This window comes from Natrix helvetica (assembly GCF_964273705.1).
Source record: "Natrix helvetica genome assembly, chromosome: 3".
Taxonomy (NCBI): domain Eukaryota; kingdom Metazoa; phylum Chordata; class Lepidosauria; order Squamata; family Natricidae; genus Natrix; species Natrix helvetica.
In genome coordinates this window covers 116,925,477-116,949,368 of record NC_138549.1, presented here as the reverse complement: position 1 = coordinate 116,949,368, position 23,892 = coordinate 116,925,477, and the positions used below count along the sequence as shown (strand labels likewise).

Here is a 23,892-nt window from a genome sequence, read left to right as displayed (position 1 = left end):
GAGCGAAGATCGGTTGTTGTCCGGATGTCTGGGGGGAGGTCATTCCAAAGGGTAGGGCCCACCACAGAGAAGGCCCTACTCCTGGGCACCGCCCCCTGGCACTCTCTAGAGGACGGCACCCGGAGCAGCCCCTCCCTGTGTGAGCGAGTGGGTCGCAGGGATGTATGGGGCAGGACGCGATCCCGCAGGTAACTAGGCCCTGTGCCATGGAGCGCTTTGAAGATGGTGACCAATACCTTGAAGCGCACCCGGTAGGCCACAGGAAGCCAGTGCAGCTCGCGCAGGATAGGTGTTATATGGGAGAATCTCGATCTCCCCATAATAACCCGCGCGGCTGCATTCTGGACCAACTGCAGTCTCCGGGCGCACCTCAAGGGGAGCCCCATGTAGAGAGCGTTACAGTAGTCCAGGCGGGATGTCACCAGCGCGTGAGTGACTGTGCGCAAGACCTCCCGGTCCAAAAGGGGCCGCAACTGACGCACGAGGCGAACCTGGTGGAACGCCCCCCTTGCTATGGCCGCCACGTGATCTTCTAAGGTCAGCCGATCGTCAAGGAGGACGCCCAAGTTGCGCGCCCCTTCCACAGGGGCTAATTGCTCATCCCCGATGGTCAGCGATGGAGTATGCTGATTGAATCGGGAAGCCGGGAACCACAGCCACTCTGTCTTGGAGGGGTTGAGCCTGAGCCTGCTGTCATCCATCCAGACCCGTACGGCTTCCAGACATCGGGTCATCACTTCGACAGCCTCGTTGGGGTGGTTTAGGGTGGAAATGTACAACTGAGTATCATCAGCGTACAGGTGGTAACTCACCCCAAAACCACGGATGATCTCGCCCAGCGGCTTCATATATATGTTGAATAGGAGAGGCGAGAGGATCGACCCCTGTGGGACCCCACAATTGAGGGGCCTTGCGGTCGACCTCTGTTCCCCCGTCAACACACATTGCGTCCGGCCAGAGAGGTAGGAGTGGAACCACCGTAGCACGGTGCCTCCAACCCCCAACCCCTCCAGCCGGCGCAATAGGATACCATGGTCGATGGTATCGAAGGCCGCCGAGAGATCTAATAGGACAAGGATGGAGGAACAACCCCCATCCTTTGCCCTCCAGAGATCATCCACCAACGCGACCAAGGCCGTCTCCGTGCTGTGACCGGGTCGGAAGCCGGACTGGCGCGGGTCTAGATAATCAGCTTCCTCCAGGTGACGCGAAAACTGCTGAGCCACCACACTCTCAACAACCTTTGCTAAAAAAGGAAGGTTGGAGACAGGACGATAATTTGCTAGTTCCTTTGGGTCCAGAGAAGGCTTCTTGAGCAGGGGCCTGACCACCGCCTCTTTCAAGGCGGCCGGCATCCGGCCCTCCCCCAACGAAGCGTTCACCAGTCCCAGTAGCCAGCCTCGTGAGCCCTCCCAGGAGGCCAGCACCAACCAGGAGGGACACGGGTCCAGTAAACATGTGGTGGCCCGCAGTCGCCCGCGCAACCTGTCCAAATCTTTGATGACAACAGGGTCAAACTCCTCCCAGCATGGTCTCTCAAGACTAGTCTCGGACGTCCCCACTGGAGCACTGGAGTGGATCCAACCTCTCCGGATATGATCGATTTTATCCTGCAGGAACTCTCCAAATTCCTCTGCCCTGCCCTGCAAAGGGGGGTCCCGCTGCTCCTGTGACAGAAGGGAGCGGGTCATCCGAAACAGGGCAGCAGGGCGGTTCTCTGCGGACGCTATAAGAGTGGCACAATATTGACGTTTGGCCATTCTTATTGCCACAAGGTAGGTCCTTATGTAGGCTCTTACCTGTGTTCGGTCAGCTTCGGAGCGGGAGGATCTCCACTTACTCTCCAGGCGTCTCCTAAGGCGTTTCATCGCCCTTAGCTCCCCGTTAAACCAGGGGGCCCGGGTCGATCGTGGCCGTCGGAGAGGCCGCAAAGGCGCCACCCGGTCCAAGGCACCGGCAGCCGCACTATTCCATGCGGCTACCAGGTCCTCAGCCCGGGGGCGGGACAGGTCAGCAGGAAATGGCCCAAGCTCCGCCTGGAATCTATCCGGTTCCATCAGGCGCCTGGGGCGGAACCATCTGGGATAATCTGGTTCCGCCTCCCCGCGGTGGGGAGTAGCGCCAGGGAAGTCCAGCTGGAGAAGTGAGTGATCTGACCATGACAGGGGCGTGATGACTAAATGCCCTCTTCCCAGATCACTCGTCCACTGGTCGGAGACAAACACAAGATCCAGAATGTGGCCTCGCTCGTGAGTGGGGTCCTGAATTACTTGAGTCAGACCCATGGCTGTCATGGAAGCCATGAATTCCCGGGCTACCTCGGATGCCTTACCCGTTGACGGCAAGTTGAAATCCCCCATCACTAGTAGTTTGGGGGTCTCAACCGCCATCTCCGCGATCCGCTCGAGGAGCTCGGGCAGGGCCGTTGATGTATGGCGGGGAGCCAGGTATACTATCAACAGGCCCAACTGACTCCCTGGGCCCCACTTTACGCCCAGAGACTCACAACCAGATGTCTGCGACACAGTGAATTCTCTCGGTGCCAGATCGTCCCGGATGATAATTGCTACCCCCCCACCCCTACCTTGGGCCCGTGGCTGGTGGAATACACGGTAACCTGGAGGGCACATTTCTCTGAGGGGCAACCCCCCCTCCGGGCCCAACCAGGTTTCCGCTATTCCTACGAGGTCCGGCTCCCCCTCTGTGATCAAGTCACTGATGAGGGGGGCCTTGTTAACCACGGACCTCGTGTTACATAACATCAGCCTAAGGCCCAGGCTCTGCTGATCCTGTCCACCTAGTCTGCGGGGGTTGGTACAAGTGACCGGGCGTATCCAGTGGCCCCGGTCTCCCAACCGACTATACGTTCTTCTGGTGTCCTCGCGCCTGCCCCTCCCTACGACCGTCGTGATTGGAATTCCCCAATTTCCGTGATTGGCTTTAGCCAGTGTGTTCCATCCCTGGCCATTGGGGGTGAACAATTGCCCCCGGTGGATAGGGCGTGCAATTTGGGCGTCCTCCTAGATTCCCGGCTGTCGCTGGATGACCATGTGACGGCCGTGGCTAGGGGGGCGTTCCACCAGGTCCGCCTGGTGCGCCAATTGCGCCCCCTACTAGAGCGGGACGCCCTTCGCACAGTCACTCATGCCCTGGTGACTTCCCGCCTTGATTACTGTAATGCTCTCTACATGGGGCTCCCCTTGAGATGCACCCGAAGGCTGCAGCTGGTCCAGAATGCAGCCGCACGGACTATTATGGGGAGTACTAGGTACTCCCATGTAACACCGCTCCTGCGCGAGCTGCACTGGCTGCCTGTGGCTTTTCGGGTGCATTTCAAGGTGTTGATTATCACCTTTAAAGCGCTCCATGGCTCAGGACCTAGTTATCTGCGGGATCGCATCCTACCCCACACATCCCTGCGACCAATCCGCTCTCACAGAGAGGGACTCCTCCGGGTACCATCCGCTAAGCAATGCGGGCGGGCGGTGCCCAGGAGTAGGGCCTTCTCTGTGATGGGCCCAACCCTCTGGAACGACCTCCCCCCCGATATTAGAACTACTGTTGATCTCCGCTCCTTCCGTAAGAAACTCAAGACCCACTTGTTCCAATTAGCCGGCCTGGCCCAATCACAATTATAATCTAATCCTGACCTTCCTGGATGGCATTTTAAATTTTAAATTGGGGTATTTTAATTGATTTTAAATTGGTTTTAATAATCAGTTAGTTTATGGTCACTGTACAGACTGTGTGTTTAAGTTGTTTTGTCTGGGGTTTTTGTGCTTTGTTTTATTGTCTATTTTATATTTATTGTCTGTACACCGCCCCGAGTCCCTTCGGGGAGAGGGGGCGGTTTATAAATTTAATAAACTATAAACTATAAACTATAACCAACTTAATACTTTAGTAAGACAAAAGATATCCCAAGTTTCAGCTGAATACAAAAAAGTAATGTTTATGTTAATTGGAGACTCTAGAAAGAGTGCAAAGAAGAGCAACAAAGATCATTTGGGGACTGGAGACTAAAACACATAACGAACGGTTGCAGGAACTGGGTATGTCTAGTTTAATAGAAAGAAGGACTAGGGGAGACATGATAGCAGTGTTCCAATATCTCAGGGGTTGCCACAAAGAAGTGGGAGTCAAACTATTTTCCAAGGCACCTGAGGGTAGAACAAGAAGCAATGGGTGGAAACTAATCAAGGAGAGAAGCAAGTTAGAACTGAGGAGAAACTTCCTGACAGTTAGAACAATTAATCAGTGGAACAGCTTGCCTCTAGAAGTTGTGAATGCCCCAACACTGGAAGTCTTTAAGAAGATATTGGATAGCCATTTGTCTGAAACGGTATAGGGTTTCCTGCCTAGGCAGGGGGTTAGACTAGAAGACCTCCAAGGTCCCTTCCAACTCTGCTATTGTATTAATTGTCATGTGGGATAAATAGGCAGCCTCCAGGAATCAATATATTTTAGACATTATTCAAATAACTACAAATAATATTTGGAGAATTATACAGAAAAGTTTGAAAAAGAGGTCTGATGAATTCAGGTTATAGTCCGGAAATATGTAGAAATGTAGTTCCAAAATGTTATTTATCTAAAAATAAATAGTAAATGTGCTATGAAAAGAGAATTGTATAAGAAAATGGCCTACAGTACTGTTATCTTACTTTGGCTATAGTCTCCATATCTCATTTCTTGTTAGCTAAATTAGAAAATGTAGTTAATGGAGGGATTTAAGCAATAGGGTAACATTTTATTAAATTTGCTAGAGCTGTTTCTTAGAAGACAGCCTAATTAAAATTAATAGAATTGCTGGTTTCTATTTCCTAAGGTTCTCAAATTATGACTGTTAAGCATTAAGATGAACAATATATTTTTCAGCTAGTTGGATGTCATTAAAAAAACCAAATCTAGTAACAAGAAAATGGACCATAGCACTTAGAAAGTCTAGCTGGCTGATACAGTCTGACATATGCAATAATTAACCAATTTAACCTATTGGCTTGGAGTTCCCAAAGGCTAAAATTATCATACTGAATTTATGATTATTTGATCATTTTGTTCAGAATATACTATTTCTCATCATTTGGTTTCCTATTCACAGTGTGGGTGAAATCCAGTATAGAATCAGGAGAAATCTATCTTGTGCAAAGGGACTTTATTTACTCGTTATTTCTTTTCTATCATTATTAAATTATTCTATTGCCTCTCCAAAACCATTCCTTCACTAGCTGTCTGAAGGCAGACATAAGGGCCGTGAAAGTTGAAAGATAGAAAGGAATTAAATTTCCCTTTCCAATCCCTAAGGTGAAAGAAGTGGAAGTTGAACTCTAACTACATATTATGTATTATATGGTATTAATTATGATCAATAATAATGGAGTCTTAAACACTTTTAGAGCTCTTATAAATATATATTATATATTTATTTCAGTTTGGAGTGCATTTCTTTAGAATAGATTCTATACCTAGAATCTACTACTTTTTTATCTGCTGATTGCTTATCCTTATGTTGAATACCTTTATTCTCTTTTTAAAATAGTGACAGAATTCTCTGTTTACAACAATAAAGGGAAATCCATTATATGAATGTAGGCTTGTTTTAGGTATTAAAGTTCTTCTTAGTAACTTTGAGGACATATAGTACATATACCAAATTGAACTATAAATTAAATAAGTATGGCTTAATAAAATTTGTATTTTAAAAAATATAAATATTAGTTATAAGTAACAGTTCTGAAATGTTTTGTAAATGAAATGATTGAGACATGAACTTTACATTTTGCTCTCTTGTCAGCACAAATATTAGTTATGGCTAATGCATTTTCAGTCACAACTCTTTGAAAAAACTGATTTATTCTGAACTTTTTTTCTCCTTGCAGATACTCTGCCATAGACAAAAGCTCCTACACAGAGGTGGGTTGCTCCCGGTTCGGCCGAACCAGTAATGGAATTCAGGCCTGGGTCGTAGAACCGGCAGCGACCCAGGCCTGCCAAGCCCCCGAACCGGTTTCCTCGCCACCGCCACCATTTTGGTTTTTAGTGACTGCGCATGCGTGAAGAACAATTTACATTGAACAGGTTTACGAACCATTAGTAAAACCGGCAGCAACTCACCCTGCTCCTACAGATCAGTTTCCTAATTTTGTAATGGATTTCTGTGCTTTTGTCAGGACTGGTTTAGTTTTGAAGATTTTATAAATTATTTACATAGGTTTAATGTTGCCCCAATTGTAGTTTTTTTCTAACTGTTACTATCAACATTCTTGTGTAAGAATCAAATGTGAGTTTTTGTCCCATGTGTAGAACATAAATAAATGGTTCAGTGTTCTTGTTAAATATGCATTTATTATCAAGCTGCAAGGTGTGAAAGTAAGTTTTAATATGGGATTGAAAAAATGCTGCAAATTTATGAAAATATGAAGATATAAGATAAAAGGGAAGCATGAAGAAACCAGAGCTGTGAATAATCTTTAGTAAAGGAGATTAGTGGAAAAATAATGATATTACTGCCAAAATGGCTGTGTAGGGAGTTTGCTTCGGATCTATTTTAATTAACCATTCTGAATCACTTCACCAAGTCTGCCAACTTCTTGAATCAGGCTATTAGCTAGTAAATCTAAAACTATGTAATTGAAAGTTGGCTTGGATTCTGGTCTTGAAATATTTCTGCTAAATATCAGAAAGAAACAATACTGTAGTTTTCACTCCTGTTCAAAATCCTGAACCAGGGGTTTCACCCAAATAATTTGTTGGATTTTTAAGACCATTTGAGAAAATGTCCAAATTGAGATAATATATTGGCTACAATTAAGGTATAATTAATATTCTTCAATGGACAGATTAGGAAAGCTAATCGGAGAAAGTTAGCTAATTTGGATCTTAATGTGATCTTTGTTTAACTTATAAAAGAGAAAATGAGTTTTTCTACAAGTTTGCCAATGTTTAAACTCATTCACAAATGAATAATTTTTTATTGGTAGATGTTCTTATCAGAGATGAAGGAAGATGTATTAGGAATAAAGTTATCAAATATAAAAATATGTGAGCAAGTTCTTTCAAAAATATGAAAGTATGTAGTTATTTTGCAAAGCCATATGTGATGAAACTTAGAAAGGACCTCACGTCTGTTTTAAGTCATCAAACTAGATAAAATATCTGAGCATTTTCTGAGGTTGCAAACATTTATTTATTTATTTATTGGATTTATATTGCTACCTATTCGCCCATGGCAACTCAAGGCGGCTTACAGAATATAAAATATTAATCTAATAAAGTCTTAACATCTCTTTTTCATTTTCTCACTAGAAAAACCGTACCGGACATGACTTCTATAAAGGAGCAAGCAGCAATCAGTAGATTAATAACTTTCCTACAAGAATGGGATAGTGCTAGCAAAGTTACTCGAAAACATATTCTTCAAAATTTCATTCTTGCTAACCAAGGCAAGACTGGTCCAGAACTTGAGAAAGAATTCTCTCAGGGAGCCAGTTTGTTTCTGGCACGAATAACTGCCTGGCTCCGGCTAACGTATCCATTTGGAGAATTGATGGTCAGGTAGAACAAGGAAGTACTGTGAAACAATGTTGAAATTACTGGGATGGGCTATACACTATATTTAATTACACCAAGAAGTACAGTTTTGAAAGTTGTAGTCTCAGGCACTGTTCTGACCCAGGCTTCCTTAAAAAGCAAGAAGCAGAGTCTTGGTCCCGGCAAAACCCTTTTTATTTACACAACTGTGAATTCCTTTCATTCACAGTCAGCAAGGATTAGCAAACAGTTTTTCATAGGAATGTTTATCAACACGAACCTTATCTCATTTGGAGAGCTGCCAAGTAACTAGTTTCCAAACCCAGGAGGGCGAACTGTTTGCTGCTCTTTTGTTTCTTATGGGAGGGGCCAATCACCTCCAAAGTGTGGCTTTACTCCTAAATTGACTCTGCTTTCTTAGTTGTTCTTGTCTTCTGGCAGCTCTGCGCATGTGCACACTGGGAACAGGCACCAGCTATTCCTCTGCCTCACTGCTATATAGCCTCCAACAGAGAGTCATCATCTGAGCTTTCCTCATCCCCTAGGACTGGCTCATGTTCCTCCCCAACCTCCTCGCTGTTTGACTCTGCTGCCAGTTCTGCTGGCTGCCAGCAGACCACAACAGATACAGAAACAAATTCTGAAAGGGTATTCACTATTTTTATTGTTTCATGACAAAATGAACAACCTGTTTGATAGTTCGTTAAATCTAGCACATTTATTATAACATAAATATAACTTGTTAATCCCATACACAGAATTTTTGTAAATGGCTTTAAAAAGAGCAAAGAGGATAAGGAAAAATAAATTCAGCTAAGGTTTATTCAGAATATGTTAAAATAAGAGCCTTAACTAAGTTATAATAGCTATATGTATGGAACATGCCTGCAAAAACAGTTAAAATCAATTGGCATCTTTCTTTCAGCTGCAAGTGGGTAAGTAAATGTACCGTTTTCAGGAGTCGGAGGAACCGTGCAATTTTTAGTCTTCTATGTTGTCGAAAGAAGGAATGTTCTTTATGTTCTCCTTGTGCTATCAAATGATATACAAATAGTTTTTGACTTAGGAGCCCAAAATTTTTGTTGCTAAGCAAAATAGTTGTCAATTGAATGTTGCCCCATTTTATAATATTTCTTTCCACAATCGTTAAGCGAATCAGTACAATTGTTAAGTTAGTAGCATAGTTGTTAAGTGAATCATTGACTGCTTGCCAGGAGAGCGCAAAAGGTGGTCGCCTGACTCTGGGACACTTGCATCCATAAGTACATGCCAGTTGCTAAGTGTCCAAATTTTGATCACATGACCATGGGAATGCTGCAACAGTCATCAGTGTGAAAAATGGTCATACGTCACTTTTTCCAGTGCTGTTGCAACTTCAAATGGTCACCAAATGAATGGTTCTAAGTCAAGGACTATCTGTATAGGAAGTTCTGTTGGTTATGCTTCTTCATTTTCTTGTTTGATGAATCTCTGTTTTCTGCACTTTGCTTTCTGAAGACATTTGCTTATTACAAGTTCTTGAAAATAAAATATGGTTACTATTTTAAATATTCTTTGGTATCATCAAGGGTACGCTGCCTGAATAGTAGCCTATGTCAGATTGGAGAAATGTTATAGAATCTTTTATGATACACTTGCAGATTTTACCACATTTGAAAAAATGCAATGTAACTGCATACTATAGACAGAAGCAATTCCAGAAATAACCCTTGAAAGCCTTCTGATGAAATCTGAACCACTATCCTCTTCAGTTTGTCTGCATGGGGATGCAAATTGCTACATGTTAAATGGAAATGGAAATTTCTAATTTTCTGTATTAAAAGTATTGCTAACTTGTATGTCATCACAAAAAAGAAAAACAAAAACATTGAGAGTGATGACAGAAGGCATCAACATCTCTAGGACTAAGTGAAGTGGTATTAAATAGTATTCTTTTTACAGTCATGCACGCACACGCATACAGAATTGCCATAAAGCCTTTTCTTTTGTTCTTTAAATTTTTGCAGCCAGCGGTATCTTCTTGAATTCCTGGAAATTGGTGGTATCCTCACATTATTGGAAATACTTGGGCTGAAACAACTGAAAGAGGAAGACAAAATGGAATCTGTAAAACTTCTTCAGTTAGTGGCAAAATCTGGCAGGAAATTCAAAGAGCTTATCTGTGAAAGCTACGGTAGGCATATTTCAACATCTGTTGTTTAAGAAAAATAGTTTGAAGTATCAGGATAATTATTTTCTCACACAATTAAAATCTTTCTTGTCTCTGAATTTCATGAAAGAAAAGAATTTCTTCCCTTCTGTAATTCAGCAGAATGATAAATCATCTCAGTAATCCAATTTATATTAATTTTAAAATACTGGAAGTCTTTGGTCTTTATAAGAATGTTTTCCTTCAACAAGGTATTATGGTATTTGTTTTCTTTATTACAATATGTTAGAGCCATACATAGAGTTAATTGAAGCATAATTCCCTTTTGAAATTGCTGCAAAATGCTATCTTTCTGAAATTCCCTTTGAATATTCAAACTACTAGAATATGAAAAATTAATTCTATTATCATAGATCTCTATATCTCTATACAGTATCCATGTATCTATATCTACAATATGTATGTATGTATATATATATATATATATCTTTTCTATATATATATATCATCTATTCAGTTCATCCTTTTCTTTAAAATATGGATACATAACATATAGAGACCAGATGCTGAATCACAAATTCTCAAAAACTATTGAATGTAATCCCCCAAATCATCTGCATTCCTTAGCTGTTGATATTTCCATTTTAGAAACCTAATGTCTATCATTTACACATTTAATGTTATACTGAGTTTGTCTGTCATCTGAATTGAATTCTGACCTTTATGCATGACTCTGATATTTTGTAACTACTGGTAGCAGAAAGAAAAACTGCTCTAACCGAGTAGAAAAGAAAGCATTATCAATAATATAGTGCTAGTGTCAAATACTACATTGCCACATAGACTGGGAACCTGCAGCATTATATCCAATGTCAGAGAAGAATTTTGACCAATTGTCCAACTAGGTCATTCAACACTTCCAATCAATTTTTCAAATATAATTATTTATTGCAGTTCTTCAGAGTTTGGGTCTCCTAAATCATTGATAGCTCTTCCCCCTCACCCTTGCCCTCTATAGCAGGGGTGTCAAACTCAGGGCCCGGATCCGGCCCACGGAATGCTTATATCTGTCCCATGGAGCCGTCCTGAAACAGCAAAGGACTGGCCTGTGATGCCTCTGCCAGTGAAAATGGAACTCAGGAGGGTTACGGGCAGCCATCCCAAGCTCTGTTTTTGCCGGCAGAGGGTTGCAGGAAGCTGTTGCAGCCGAAAACAGAGTTTGGGAGCCCGTTTTCGCTGACAGAGCTTTTGGGCCACCACAGGCACCCCTGACATGAGTGACGTCGAGCTGGCCATGCCTACCCTGGCCACGCCCATCAAGATCCCTGAGGTCAAACACAACCCTAATGCGGCCCTCAATGAAATCGAGTTTGACACTGATGTTCTTTTTTTAATTTTTTTAAAATTATTATTATTATTATTTTATTATTATTATTTTTCTTCTACAACACCTACAGTCATATATCAACATTATTATGTCATCATATCTGTACATGTAAATATTATTTCGCTTCTATGTTTATAAACCTTTATACACAGCTCTCTCGCTCTCTCTCTCTCTCTCTCTCTCTCTCTCTCTCTCTCTCTCTCTCTCTCTCTCTATCTATCTATCTGTTACTGTGAAAGTCCGAAATCTGGTGAATGTCGACATTCACCGGTGAATGTCGACATTCACATAGTCGCTTGGTGTATGTCCGAAATATATACCCTTATCCTCTCGACACCCTTACCCTAATACCCTTATCCTGTCGACACCTCGGCTCCTCGCTTCCTTTTAAGCGTCTTCTATTCGCGCACTTTTTTTTTAAAACCTGCGATCCTGCGCGGTTAGAACGAGTAGTTTCCAGGACCGCAAATTGAAAAGCAAAAGTAAAGCGTTACGCTGACTCGTTATATATATGTCACCGTGAAAGACCGAAATTGGTATGTGTCGACATTCACCAATTTCAGTCTTTCATTCACCGTTGAATGTCGACATTCACCAATTTCGGTCTTTCACGGTGACATATATATATATAGGCTTAATTAATTTTATTCTTGTTTTGCAGCCATTTGTACCAATTGTTCCAAATTTCATAATATTCCGACTCTTCTTTGTCTTTTAACTTTAGTGTTAATTTGTCCATTTGTGCACAATCCAAAAAAATTTGTATCACTAATTCATCCAAGGGGATATTATTTTGTTTCCAACATTGGGCAAACTCTATTCTAGCTGTGGTCAGCAGATGTGTTAATATGTACTTAATTTTCTTTGTATATTTCCCTTTGATTATTCCCAGCAGAAAGAGTTCGGGTTTGTATTTTATTTGTTCTCCTGTAATTTCTTGCACCCATTTCCAAATTTTTGTCCAATATTTTTGAGTTTCTGGGTAGGTCCACTATATGTGATAGAAAGTCCCTTGTATTTTTTTACACTTCCAGCAGATCTGATTCATGTTGGGGTACATTTTAGCCAATCTCGGTGGTGGTAAATGCTAATTATAAAACATTTTATGCATATTTTCTTTGAGTGCAACTGATCGTGTTCGTTTATAATTTGTGTTCCACATTCTTTCCCAATCCACTAGATCTATATTATGCCCAAAGTTTTTCGCCCATGCTATCATGCAACCTTTAACTTTTTCTTCTTCTAATGTTACTTCTAATCAATATTTGTAAATTTTCGTTATGAATTTATTTTCCGGGCCAATTAAAATTTTATCTCTGTTGTAATTCTGTGTATATTCCATATTCTTTTACATCTTTTTTGTATCTCGATTGTAGTTGAAGGTCTGGCCACCAGTCTATATTTATATTGTGTTCCTTTAATTCCTGATTTGTTTTCAAATTTCCTTGGATGTCTAAAATTTCACTATATCTAATCATTTTCGATAGATGTAGTGTATTGGGATGTTGACACTGCTGTTCTATAGCCTTGTTTTGGTTGCAGTGTGCTTGATATTCATCAGTTCCTACATGGGGGGAATTCTTGCCCACAATATTTCTCATAGTCAGTATTATTTACCAGAGGGTTTTATTGGTTAATTGATATTGTTGATGAGTTCAAAGAAACTCATTATTGGCAGATTTTTCTTAACCTACTTGTTCAGAAAGCTTTTTCCTACGCAGGTGTGCGATCAATTGCTGAATTTTTCGCCACTTCCAAGTCAGAAGAAACACAAGAGCAGGTGCAGATTCTTCTGGATACATTAGGACATGGCAACCCCAAATATCAAAATCAGGTGTACAAAGGGCTGATTGCTCTTTTAAAGTGCACTTCTCCCAAAGCCCAGCAGCTGTCACTGCAAACACTCAGGATAATACAGGTCAGCCAAATAAATGGAAAGTGGTATAAAGCATGAAAGTGTTTGTATGCAGCCTCAGTTTTATGGATTGTATAGAATTTTATTTCCTTTAAATAAATGAATTGATAGATTTGCAAATGCAGTGACCAATAGTAATAATGTGTAACTGTGAAGACATATGCTCATCGCTGAGAATGAAATAGAAAGCTTTTTTTAGCTGCATTGTGACTTACACTGTACATGTTTGGATCATGACATTTCTATTACTTTTCTAATCTTAGGCATGATTTTAGAATCAGTTTTCATTTTAGCATTGTAACAGTGCTTCAGGGTTCTTTTTTTAAAAAACTGGAGGTGTATTTTGCAATGTGAGGATGGCAAGTGAGACAGAAAACACTGGAGACTTTTATGCTTTTTTTTTTAGTATTTATAGTGAGGCTGTTTAAAGCAGTTATTTATAAGAGGTGTATATAAACGTAATTGGATCTCAGGCTTGCTCCTAAGTCTTCCCCTAGAAATTATCCCCGGCTAGCTCTCCTGCTTTACTCATCTCCCTCCCTCATTTCTGGGTTTGCCAAGAGCAGGGGTGTCCAAACTTGGGAACTTTAAGACTTGTGGACTTCAACTCCCAGAATTCCCCAGCCAGCCATGCTGGCTGGGGAATTCTGGGAGTTGAAGTCCACAAGTCTTAAAGTTCCCAAGTTTGGACACCCCTGGCCAAGAGGAACTGGTTAGATTTATTGTAATATACTCAGCACCGTTGACTTTTCTCCTGGATCTCCTCAGCCAAACACCAAACACTTTTCTACTGGGGGAACAATCTCTAATCAGAGTCTTCTCCCAGTTATTCCCCAGGGACCAGGGCTTCACCAGCGATGTTAATCCCTTCCATTCCGTCTTGAGTCTTGGGTGTTGATATCTTCTCCCTATTTCCTTGTTCCAGGGAAGTCAGCCATAGATCTTTCTTCTCAACCAGGAACCGGCAACTGCTTTGCACATTCACTTCACTTCACTTCCCGGCCTTTCTCTTCAGCCACTTTACACAGACCTTTTTCTCGCCTCTCCTTCTTTCCTTCTCTCTCCATTTTTTTTTTAGTCAGACCAGCAGCATGGTCACCAGCAATTAAAGAGATGGGTGCTCCCCCAGGGCTCTAGTTCCCCCTACCTGTATGCAGGCTGGACCAATAGGATGCTGTTTCCACATCTGCATTTTCTAGCCACAGGAGGGTAATGAATTTATTATGCATAAATTTCAGTAAAACAGATTTTATTTCCCCTGATGTCTAAAATGTCATCAAATTGGTAATCATGGGAGGGGTGGGGGCTAATCTAAGAAATAAAATGCAATACAAAAATGCAAACTGTAATGTTGGAACATCGGCAGGGCAGTCAAAAACATCCAATTGGTGGCCAGAACTGCATGACAGCGGCCATCACGTTGAGTTCTTTGACACCCCACCCCAACCTGGATATGCCCTTTGTTTAAGCCTAACTCCTATGGTGCCTGGTTAGTTTGAGTTTTATTAAATTTATATACCGCCCCCCTCTCCCCGCAGGGACTCGGGGCGGTGTACAGACAGTACATATAAAACAACAAAGCAGGAACAACAAAACTTTAGACAACCAACATAAACATACGGTCTGTATAATGCCCGAACTCATTTCTAGTTAAAACGATCTAAAACCAAATTTAAAACCCCAAAATTTACAATATTAAAAAGCCATCCAGGAAGGTATTAGCACTGGTTAGCAGTGTTGCCTACAGATAGTCCTCGGCTTATGACCAAGACTTCTGTTCCTAAGCAAGATAGTTGTTAAGTAAGTTTTATCCCATTTTACGACCTTTCTTGCCACAGTCCTCGGCTTATGACCAAGACTTCTGTTCCTAAGCAAGATAGTTGTTAAGTAAGTTTTATCCCATTTTACGACCTTTCTTGCCACAGTCGTTAAGTGAATGACTGCAGTTGTTAAATCAGTAACACTGTTAAGTGAATCTAGCTTCACCAGTGACTTTTCAGAAAGTCATGACCCTGGAACATTGCAACCTTCGTGAATACATGCCAGTTGCCAAGGTTGCAAAAGGTAATCACATGACTGTGGGAATGCTGCAAAGGTTGTGTGTAAAACGGTCATAAGTCACTTTTTTCAGTGCTGTTATAACTTTGAATGGCCACTAAACGAATTGTTGTAAGTCGAGGACTGTTTGCACATTTAGGCTTTTGCACAATTCTCATAGGCTGTATTATATTGTAATTCCTTCTGACCTTGATGTTTTTCACTATCTCGTTCTTTCTTTTGGGGTGTTTTGTGAATATACACACCCAAACACATACATGCCCGTCTATGTCCTGCCTATCAGCTGAGGGAAAGAATGTAGATTTCCAATAAAATGGGTCTGAAAGTCTGCTATAATAAATGTTCATCTTTACGTCTTTGTACAACTATTTATTTATGCCATACTACCTGAATAAATCTCCCTCTCTGAAACCCAAAATTGAATGGAATTGGTTTTCATACGTGAAACAAATTTTGCCTAATAAAAATAATTTGGGTCACTGACTTGTCAGAGCAATACATGCTTGATTTGTAGTACAGGGATTGGCTAATGTGATTTGCTAGTGAAAAATAATTATATTATTTGAAACAGAGATGACAGTAAAATCCTTTTGCTAAATACTATCTTAGTATCTTATTCAGCAAAAACATGACAATTAACAGAACTAATGCCAGGAAGTTGTTAGCTCCTCAACCAAGATTTGCCTTTCACATCCTTGCTAAAATTAATTTTAAGAAATAATGGATTCAAATAACTATTCAAATAATAACCACTAGATGTTCTGCAGCCAGCTACTATTTTTCATCTGAAGAATGACATAACTTTCATAAAGATAAAATGTAACTGTGCCTTCTGGCAACTTGCAGTATTATGAGGGTACTCCATATCTGGGAAAATTTGACTTTATTGTTCTATTGGACATGTGAAATATTTTAAAACCAGGCCATTGTGCATAATTCCTGAAATTTAATACCTACTTAAGAGTTCTTTGCCAGAGGTATTTATTTCTCAGGCATATTTTTTTAATGTGCTTAATTTTTAAAGTACTTTATATGCATGCTTTTAATGATATATGTGCCTGCAAAGGTAACTTCAGTGAGTGGCACTCATTTGCCATTATACATTTACATACGATTTGAATATTAATATGTATTTATTAATCAAATTTATATAGCCCTTCCATTTCATGAAAAGTGACACATGGTGATGTACAATAGGTGGTAAAAAGGAATACATGGGTATAAAAAAACAGACATTTAAAATAGAAAAATCAGCATTAAAATAGAAATGTTTAAAACTAAAAATATATACGATACCATTATTGTTTTGTTTGCCTTGAAGTTTACCTTGTGTCATCTCCTGATTATATTACATGTTTTTTAATTATTTTAGCCTTTTGTGTTGTTTGCATGGTTGTTTTACTTTTTGGCTTTGTGGTAATGGTTGTTATGTTATGTTTTGGCATTTTTTATGCTACCCAGACTCACAAATGAGAAATCAAATCAAATAAATAAAATTAACACTAAAAGCAAATTCAGAATTGTTCAAGGTAAATAGGTAATGTGTGGCAGAAAGGAATTCAGCTTTGTTGGTCAAAGTGGTATCTATTGGAACATGCTAAATCTAAATATTTATATGCTCCTGACCTGTATTTTCCAAATTAATTGGGCACATACAGTCCCTCTCTGAGGCATATGGGCAGTTCAAAAATATGAAAAATAAAATAAGATTAAAAAAAATGTGAGCAGTCTAAGATGGATATATTATTTCACAGAATCCAATTTGGGAAATAATGCTCCCCTATTTCTTCTTCAATTTGCCAGTCAATTGTGGGAAAAGCCCATCCGAGCATTGTTGATTCTGTGCTGAGTGTGCTTCGCTCTCTGAATTTTGAGGTACAGTATGAAGGTAAAACTCTGCTTTTTTTTTGTCTCTTCAAATGTTACGTTAAGTAAAATACATTTACTGGGGTTAGAATACAACATAACCGGGGTAATAACTTATATAAATTCATTATTTATTTTACTACAAATAGATTTCCTTGATTCTTTTATATTTTCAGTTTTCATCCACTGCTTTGCCTTATATTTTAAAATGAAAGGGAATGTATTACCTAGCTGTGCAGCTTGATAGTATTGTTTTAGACTTTCTTTACTTTACTTTACTTTGGGAAAATAGAATTTCCCTCTTAATTCTATTTTTTTTAAAAAAACAGTTATAATTTCTCTCATAAAGGGATCAGAACACAAAATACACCGCAAGGGCATGTCCACTTATTGGGTGGAAATTCATGATCATGGCTGAATGAACTTCCTATTAAGATCAATTTTACACTGCATATAACTTTCATTTTTAATAGACACTTCCATTAAACAAAACAAAAATGATCTATAACTGTTTTTAATGAGTTTGTTTTAAAAGGACTTAGTTCTCTTTAAGGGATAAGATAGAAAATCTAAAGATAAATTGCATCATAATTGTTTTATCCAAGGCATGAGTAATAATGGTTGATTTGACAAGTACTAATTATGCTATTTTGGGGAATAACTTTGCACTGATCAGTTGGTTGCTCTATTTCCCCTGCCCTGAAAACAGATTTGCAGCTTAATGACATGACATCCAAAGTACATAATTATTCTTGGCTGATCTTGCAAAGTCAACCCTAGATAGTACTTCAATGGAAGGCTACCTCCTCAGTTATGAGCTAAAACAGTCATGGTGAATCTTTTCGGCACCGAATGCTCAAACCAGAATGTGTGTGCATGCATGCATGCGCGTTGGAGCACTGGAAACCCAAAGACCTGCTGGCCAGTGCTCCTGGTCTTTGGGTTTTCTGGTGCTCCAGTGCGCTTAAAGACCAGCTGGCTGGCACACATGCGCATGCCATAAAACCCAAAGACTAGGTGGCTGGCTCGTGCATGCACACCAGCCAGGTGGTCTTCTGGTTTCTGGCGCTCTGGTGGGCACAAAGATCAGCTGGCCAGCGTGCATGCACACATTGGAAACCAGAAGAGCAGCTGGCGACAGCGTACATGCCCACAGGGAGGACTCTGTGTACCACCTCTGTCACGCGTGCCATAGATTTGCTATCATGGAACTAAAATATTACTTCACAGTTTCTTTATAGGCCATAATAGGCCATTATAATATCTAATGTTCCCATGCATATTTCATATATGTCAGTGTCCATAATAGCAGACCCTCTTTAATGAAATCAGACCATAGAGAACCAGAGCTAAATGGGATAATGGGTTCTGTTCCATCCCCCAGAGTCTATGGGAAAAACAGGCTGTATTGTATAAGAACAGGGCTGGATGCGGGCTGGATGCGTCGTGTAGGCTGCAGCTATCCCAGCTCCGCAAAGGGGAAAAACGTTGCAAAACATCACATGATGGCAACGTGATGCCGCAAGTTTGACACCCATGTAGAAGAGATACTATCTAATTAAAACTAGCTTTTGGCAAAATAGGAATTTTGATACCTTCCTTCTTGTAGCTATCCAACTGATCAAGGACCTTATAGCTCATGATGTGCGACCAGCTCTGCTAAAAGGCTTAGTTACATTACTAAAGCCATCAAGGCAGGAGACAGCCAAAATGCAAGCAAGAATCCTGGAAGGTAATATTGTGGAACTTTGGTATTTGAATTTGTCTGTATGGAAGATGGGTCCTACCTTTATAAGGTTGGTCCTCGACTTACAACTGTTCGTTTAGTGACCAAAGTTATAACGGCACTTGAAAAATTGACTATTTTTCACACTTACAACCATTGCAGCATCCCCATGGTCATGTGATCAAAATTCAGATGCTTGACAACTGTCTCATATTTATTATGATGTCCTGGGATCATGGGATCAGCTTTTGTGAGCTTCTGACAAGCAAAGTCAATGCAGAAACCATATTCACTTAACAACCCTGTTACTAGTCTAACTGCAGTGATTCACTTAACTGTGGCAAGAAAGGTCATAAAATGGGGCAAAATTTACTTCTCACTTAGCAACATAAATTTTGGGCTCAGGTTTTGGCCTCATAAGTCGAGGACTACTTGCAGTTATATCTGTATTTGCATGAGGAGAGGGAAAGGTTTTGCTATCAGAGGAAGCAACATGTAAAATATATGTTACCTAACTAATCCATACCTTTTACCATTGGTCCATCAGATTCCAGGTTTTCAGAAACTTAAGCCTGCGGTTCTGAGGAGGTAGATCCAGTGGTGGGTTGCAGGTGGTATGCCCCAGTACGGGCGTACTGGAGTCTGCCCGGAGGACCGGGTACCATTCTGGTACAGTGCTCTGGAGGGCCCACCCCCTGCCCGAGCTCCTTACCTGTCCTTTAATCCTTTGGCGCTTCGTATGGCGCATATGGCGCCTGCGTGATGTTCCGCCGAGCAGCTGGAACGGGATCCAGAACCCACCACTGGGTAGATCCCATTATAAAACTTCATCATTGATTGTATATGCTAGGAATGCTGGGGACAAGACTGTGTTATTCAAAGAAAAACATAAACCAAAATTACTGAAGTAAAAAAAATCTGTCCCTACCCTTTACTACTGAAATGAAAAATAGTTATACAAGTTAAATACTGCTGCTACTTAAAAGCTGGAGAATTTGGAAATGTTTTTCTTGGGAAATCTGATTAAGAATGTTCTACCTGGCTCCTACTCAAATCAAAAACAAAATGTTGGGAAAGCAATGAGTATTTGATTTCTATTTTATATCGCCTATTCAGAAGCAGGCTCTTTGCGCCTGATGGAATCCTTGCCAGCATATGTTCAGCAAGCTGCAGCAGCCAAAACCATTGGGTAAGAAATTTTTAGTTACTGCAACTAGCTGTCTAAACATTTGAAATAGTTTCTCCTCCATCAGAAGAGGTAGAAGGAACCACCAGGTCCAAGCATAAACCAGAACAAGTATGATATAGACAACTTTCAGATACCTTTTAAAGAAAAAAGTAGTTGTTTTGACAAACATTTAACATGTATTTCTGCTTCATAATGCTATATAATTAAGACTTCTATCACAATTACAAAGGGAAAGGGAAAAGAAGCAAATACTGTTTAACGGGATGGATATATTTAAATCTTTGCACCTTTCCATTTATAAAATGCTATAGTACACCTGGTGTATTTATTTAGTGTTCTGTGAATTTGTGTAGATTTAAGGGGCAAAATAGATTTTGTAGAAACTAAAAACTTTTGTACAAGCAGCCCTTTGCTCTTTAATCACCCATTCAAAAAGAAAGAGGGGAAAAACACATTTCAGTCCTACTTGTTCTGAGCACAGCAAAAATGAGTGCTGGGGGTAGGCCATGTGTAGCCTGTACCATTTGAACTATTACTTCATAAAAATTACTTCAGTGTTGAACTGAAACACCAGCCATGCATTCAGACCTTACAAAACCGCTCTGTGTTAGTATTTTAGTTGTAAACTATTCAATATTCCCCTCCCAGAATTCTGGCGAAGGAGTCTAGAGAAGTGGCGGAGGAGCTGATATTCTTGAATGTGGTACATGGCCTTATGTGTGCCATGGGCAACAAGGACCACACCAACGGTCAAAGACAAGCTAGCATCACATTAGAGGCAAGTATCATTTGGAGTTAGGGGGGGTAACTGGATGCAGCCTATTCTTGCCATTTCTGTAATTGAAATTAAGAGTTTGTATATGCAATTGGGATTATGGTAGTTGAATTCAATAGAAGCAAGATCAAGCTATGGCCGAAGTACAAGATAGACAAGGAGGGAACATGTTTGTGTAGAAAAGGGATTGCTTCCGTATTTAAGTAAAACTGGCCGAATGATATTCCTATAGTTTTGGTTTTAAAACTGCTAGCGATAGTAAAGTTCCCCTCATCTCCCTCCACTCTAGCACAAGCACAGGAAGAGAAAAACAAAATACCAACTAAACCTGCCTAAGAATTCCTACATAGGGTTCTGTTTTAACTGAGAAAATAATTTGAAAGGATTACTTCAACCATGATTTAGTACAAGCAAAGCATCATTGGAAACCTCTGCCACTACCTAGGATTGAACTCTCAACCTACTCAGAAAGTTGAGAGTTCAGTCCTAGATAGTGACAGATGTTTCTCTGCTAGGGCACAAAGAAAAAATATTTGCTGCAAACGTGTGGTGCAGTGGTGGGTTTCCATTATTTTTACCACCAGTTCACTCATGCGAGTGCGCACAACACTTCTGCCCATGCGCAGAAGCATCCAGGCGGGTGGGCAGAGCCTCCTGCCGCTGCCACTACTGGTTCACCCAATCTATACTGAACCGGGACAACCCATCTCTGGTGTGGTGTGAGGAAGGACATCCAGCCAGTAAATGCTCAACTCCATCCAGTCACCCTGACTCTTCCCCAAAGTAAAGGATTACAAGAGGGTTTTTTAAAGTACTTTTTCCTTGGAGTAGTTGCTAGTGTTTCAAATGCTGCCACTGCTTACCTGCATAAGCACACTCAGCAACAGACTCAGAGTTGCCAGTAGATACACATAGCGATACAGAAAACCAGATAACTTTCCAAATGACACAGCTATTTTATCATTTCAAGCAGGGAGGTGCTTTGGAAAATACTTTGTAAATGTTTCAAATGTTTGCAAAATTGTGAGGCTTTTTCCTATAGTTGGGCTGATATTTCCTTGTAGTATTTTGTGCAGATGTCTACAGTGATTGAGAACTACGTTCAGAGGGCCATGGGAGAAAAATTATTCGAGCTATTCATGGTAGGTATTTCCAGTCCTTAGGCTTGCCTGATGAATTTTCAATTTTAAGTACCAAGTTTTATATTTTAAGGGCAGGATTAAGTATTAAAATCAACATGTACGTATTTTAAAAACATATTTCAATAGCTGTTAAGTACTGTATCTCACTGAGGGAAAACAGACTAAACACACACTACCACCACCACACAAAAATAATCAGAATATCAGCATTTAATAAAATCCACATATTATACTGTAACTTTAAAATAATTACACAAATTTCTCTAAAAATGTTTTTGTTGTTTATATTGGTACAGTGAAAATAGCTTAATTTATAAAATTAATTATTCTACTATTAACAAATATAGTAATATTTAATGTCTACATTGCAGAGGGATGTACATTGAGAGAAATGTAACTGACAGTATTGAAAAGGACATTTCATTAAAGCAAAACATGAGTTTTTCCTAACTTTCTATTCCCATCTTTCCAAATGACATTCAGGAGACTAAGTTAAATATAAACATTATTCTCCTCTCCCTGCTAGGTATTTTTAAACATTCCCTAAATCTGTTCAATTTCAATTTTGTTTTGCATGATTGCCCCACAGCAGTAGGGGTTCCTAAATTTAAAGTAAGGTAAGAACTTGAACCTAGCAAGGCATAAACCAGTGCTGCTCAGCCCTGGCTATTGGATAAACACAACACAGTTCAGTCTTAAGGCTAGGGAAAAAATGGCCAAAAGTCCACTGACCAAAATTGGTGGAAACTTAAAACACTGGGACAGACAGGCAGAAATAAATAGTGATTTCTCTCATTTGCTTTAGGCAGATCTCATGACTATATGACTTTATTGTCCATTTATTTGTAATGTCATTATTTTCTGACATATCCCTGCTCCAATATTTTGTCAATTTTGCAATACTGGGTTGCTCATGGGTGGATTTTCTTGTTCACAGAATTCTTGCCATACAGATTCATTAACCATATTAGCAATTTTGGTACACCCTGTATTATGATATAATTTGTTTACTTGGTATATTTTCCCTTTCAAAAGTCTTCAAAAAGATTCTTCTCTATTTCAAAATAATTCACTAATGGGGGAGATCAAATTATGCCCTGGTCTTTACTTAGATTAACATTTTCAAAGGGAACTGACTACTTAAAAGGATAAAGGACACATCTGTAAACCTGTAGACGATAATGCTTGTGCATAATTGTGCCATATTTAGTAAGCCATGTCATTTTATAATCATTTCCAAAAAACTCCCTATAGAATGTTGAGAATCCAGAGACAAGACCTTCTGGATTACTACCAATTATGCATGAATACAATACATAGCATGCCGTAGATTGAGATCACAGGGCAAGTTAATTATCTCGAGAAGATTACTGAAATCTGCCATTTCCAAGACCAAGAGTGGAAATATTTTGCTCCTCAGATGTTGTAGTTCCCAGCCGCCATAAGATTTAATTGGACTTAAAACAAAGGCCAGTAATGATTGCAGAATTGGCTAAGCGATTTACATTACTTTATTTCTCAGTATTCTTCTGGTGTGTGGAATATAATTGAAAGGTGACAAGAGACTGAGTGGGCATATGAAAAACAGATTTTTTCCCTACTTCATTAGTCACAGTTGACATATCCAATGTAATCAAGACAGGCCATCAAACCCCCAATTTAAGGACCAGGACATTAATCTGATTCGCATATGCATGTTCATGTCTAATTAAACTGCAGCATAATAATTACAGTAAGACCTATGTTAACTTTCCATTGAAAATGTTTCATATGCTTGCCCATGTATCAAACTGAAATCAATTGATGCACTTGTATGAACTTGCCCTTTGTTTCCAGTAATTTGTGCTATAAACAATCATCATGGGATTCGAGTTAGGAAGGTGTGTTGAGAATTTAGTTTGAATGGTTTTGCGACAAGCAGAAACAAGAGTCATTTGTGATCTCCATGTTTTCAAATTAAAATGAACATTTTTCTTTTCTCAGCAAGATGCTGCAAATTTGTACTTGAATATGGACGCTGTACAGGCTGATATACTGGCTACCAATATAGTCAATATCCCAGCAGATAGTTTTGCTAAAGGAAAAACCTCTTTCACAGGTATGCTTTTTGCAGTCATAGGCAAAAGCCTACCAGAAATATATATACAGAATTGTG

General features: G+C 40.1%; 1 protein-coding gene across 1 annotated transcript in view; it reads left to right on the top strand.

The window, feature by feature from the left end:
- The window catches only part of ARMH1 (armadillo like helical domain containing 1), a 31,576-nt gene that overhangs the window by 7,117 nt on the left and 567 nt on the right, over window positions 1-23,892 (top strand). The window contains exons 3-13 of the mRNA XM_081946339.1: window positions 5,880-5,913; window positions 7,306-7,527; window positions 8,397-8,465; window positions 9,537-9,703; window positions 12,788-12,984; window positions 16,843-16,927; window positions 18,515-18,637; window positions 19,748-19,820; window positions 20,469-20,598; window positions 21,660-21,737; window positions 23,721-23,835. Coding sequence (XP_081802465.1) covers window positions 7,322-7,527; window positions 8,397-8,465; window positions 9,537-9,703; window positions 12,788-12,984; window positions 16,843-16,927; window positions 18,515-18,637; window positions 19,748-19,820; window positions 20,469-20,598; window positions 21,660-21,737; window positions 23,721-23,835 — 1,243 coding nt within the window. The 5' untranslated portion in view covers window positions 5,880-5,913; window positions 7,306-7,321. The remainder of the gene's footprint in view (window positions 1-5,879; window positions 5,914-7,305; window positions 7,528-8,396; window positions 8,466-9,536; window positions 9,704-12,787; window positions 12,985-16,842; window positions 16,928-18,514; window positions 18,638-19,747; window positions 19,821-20,468; window positions 20,599-21,659; window positions 21,738-23,720; window positions 23,836-23,892) is intronic.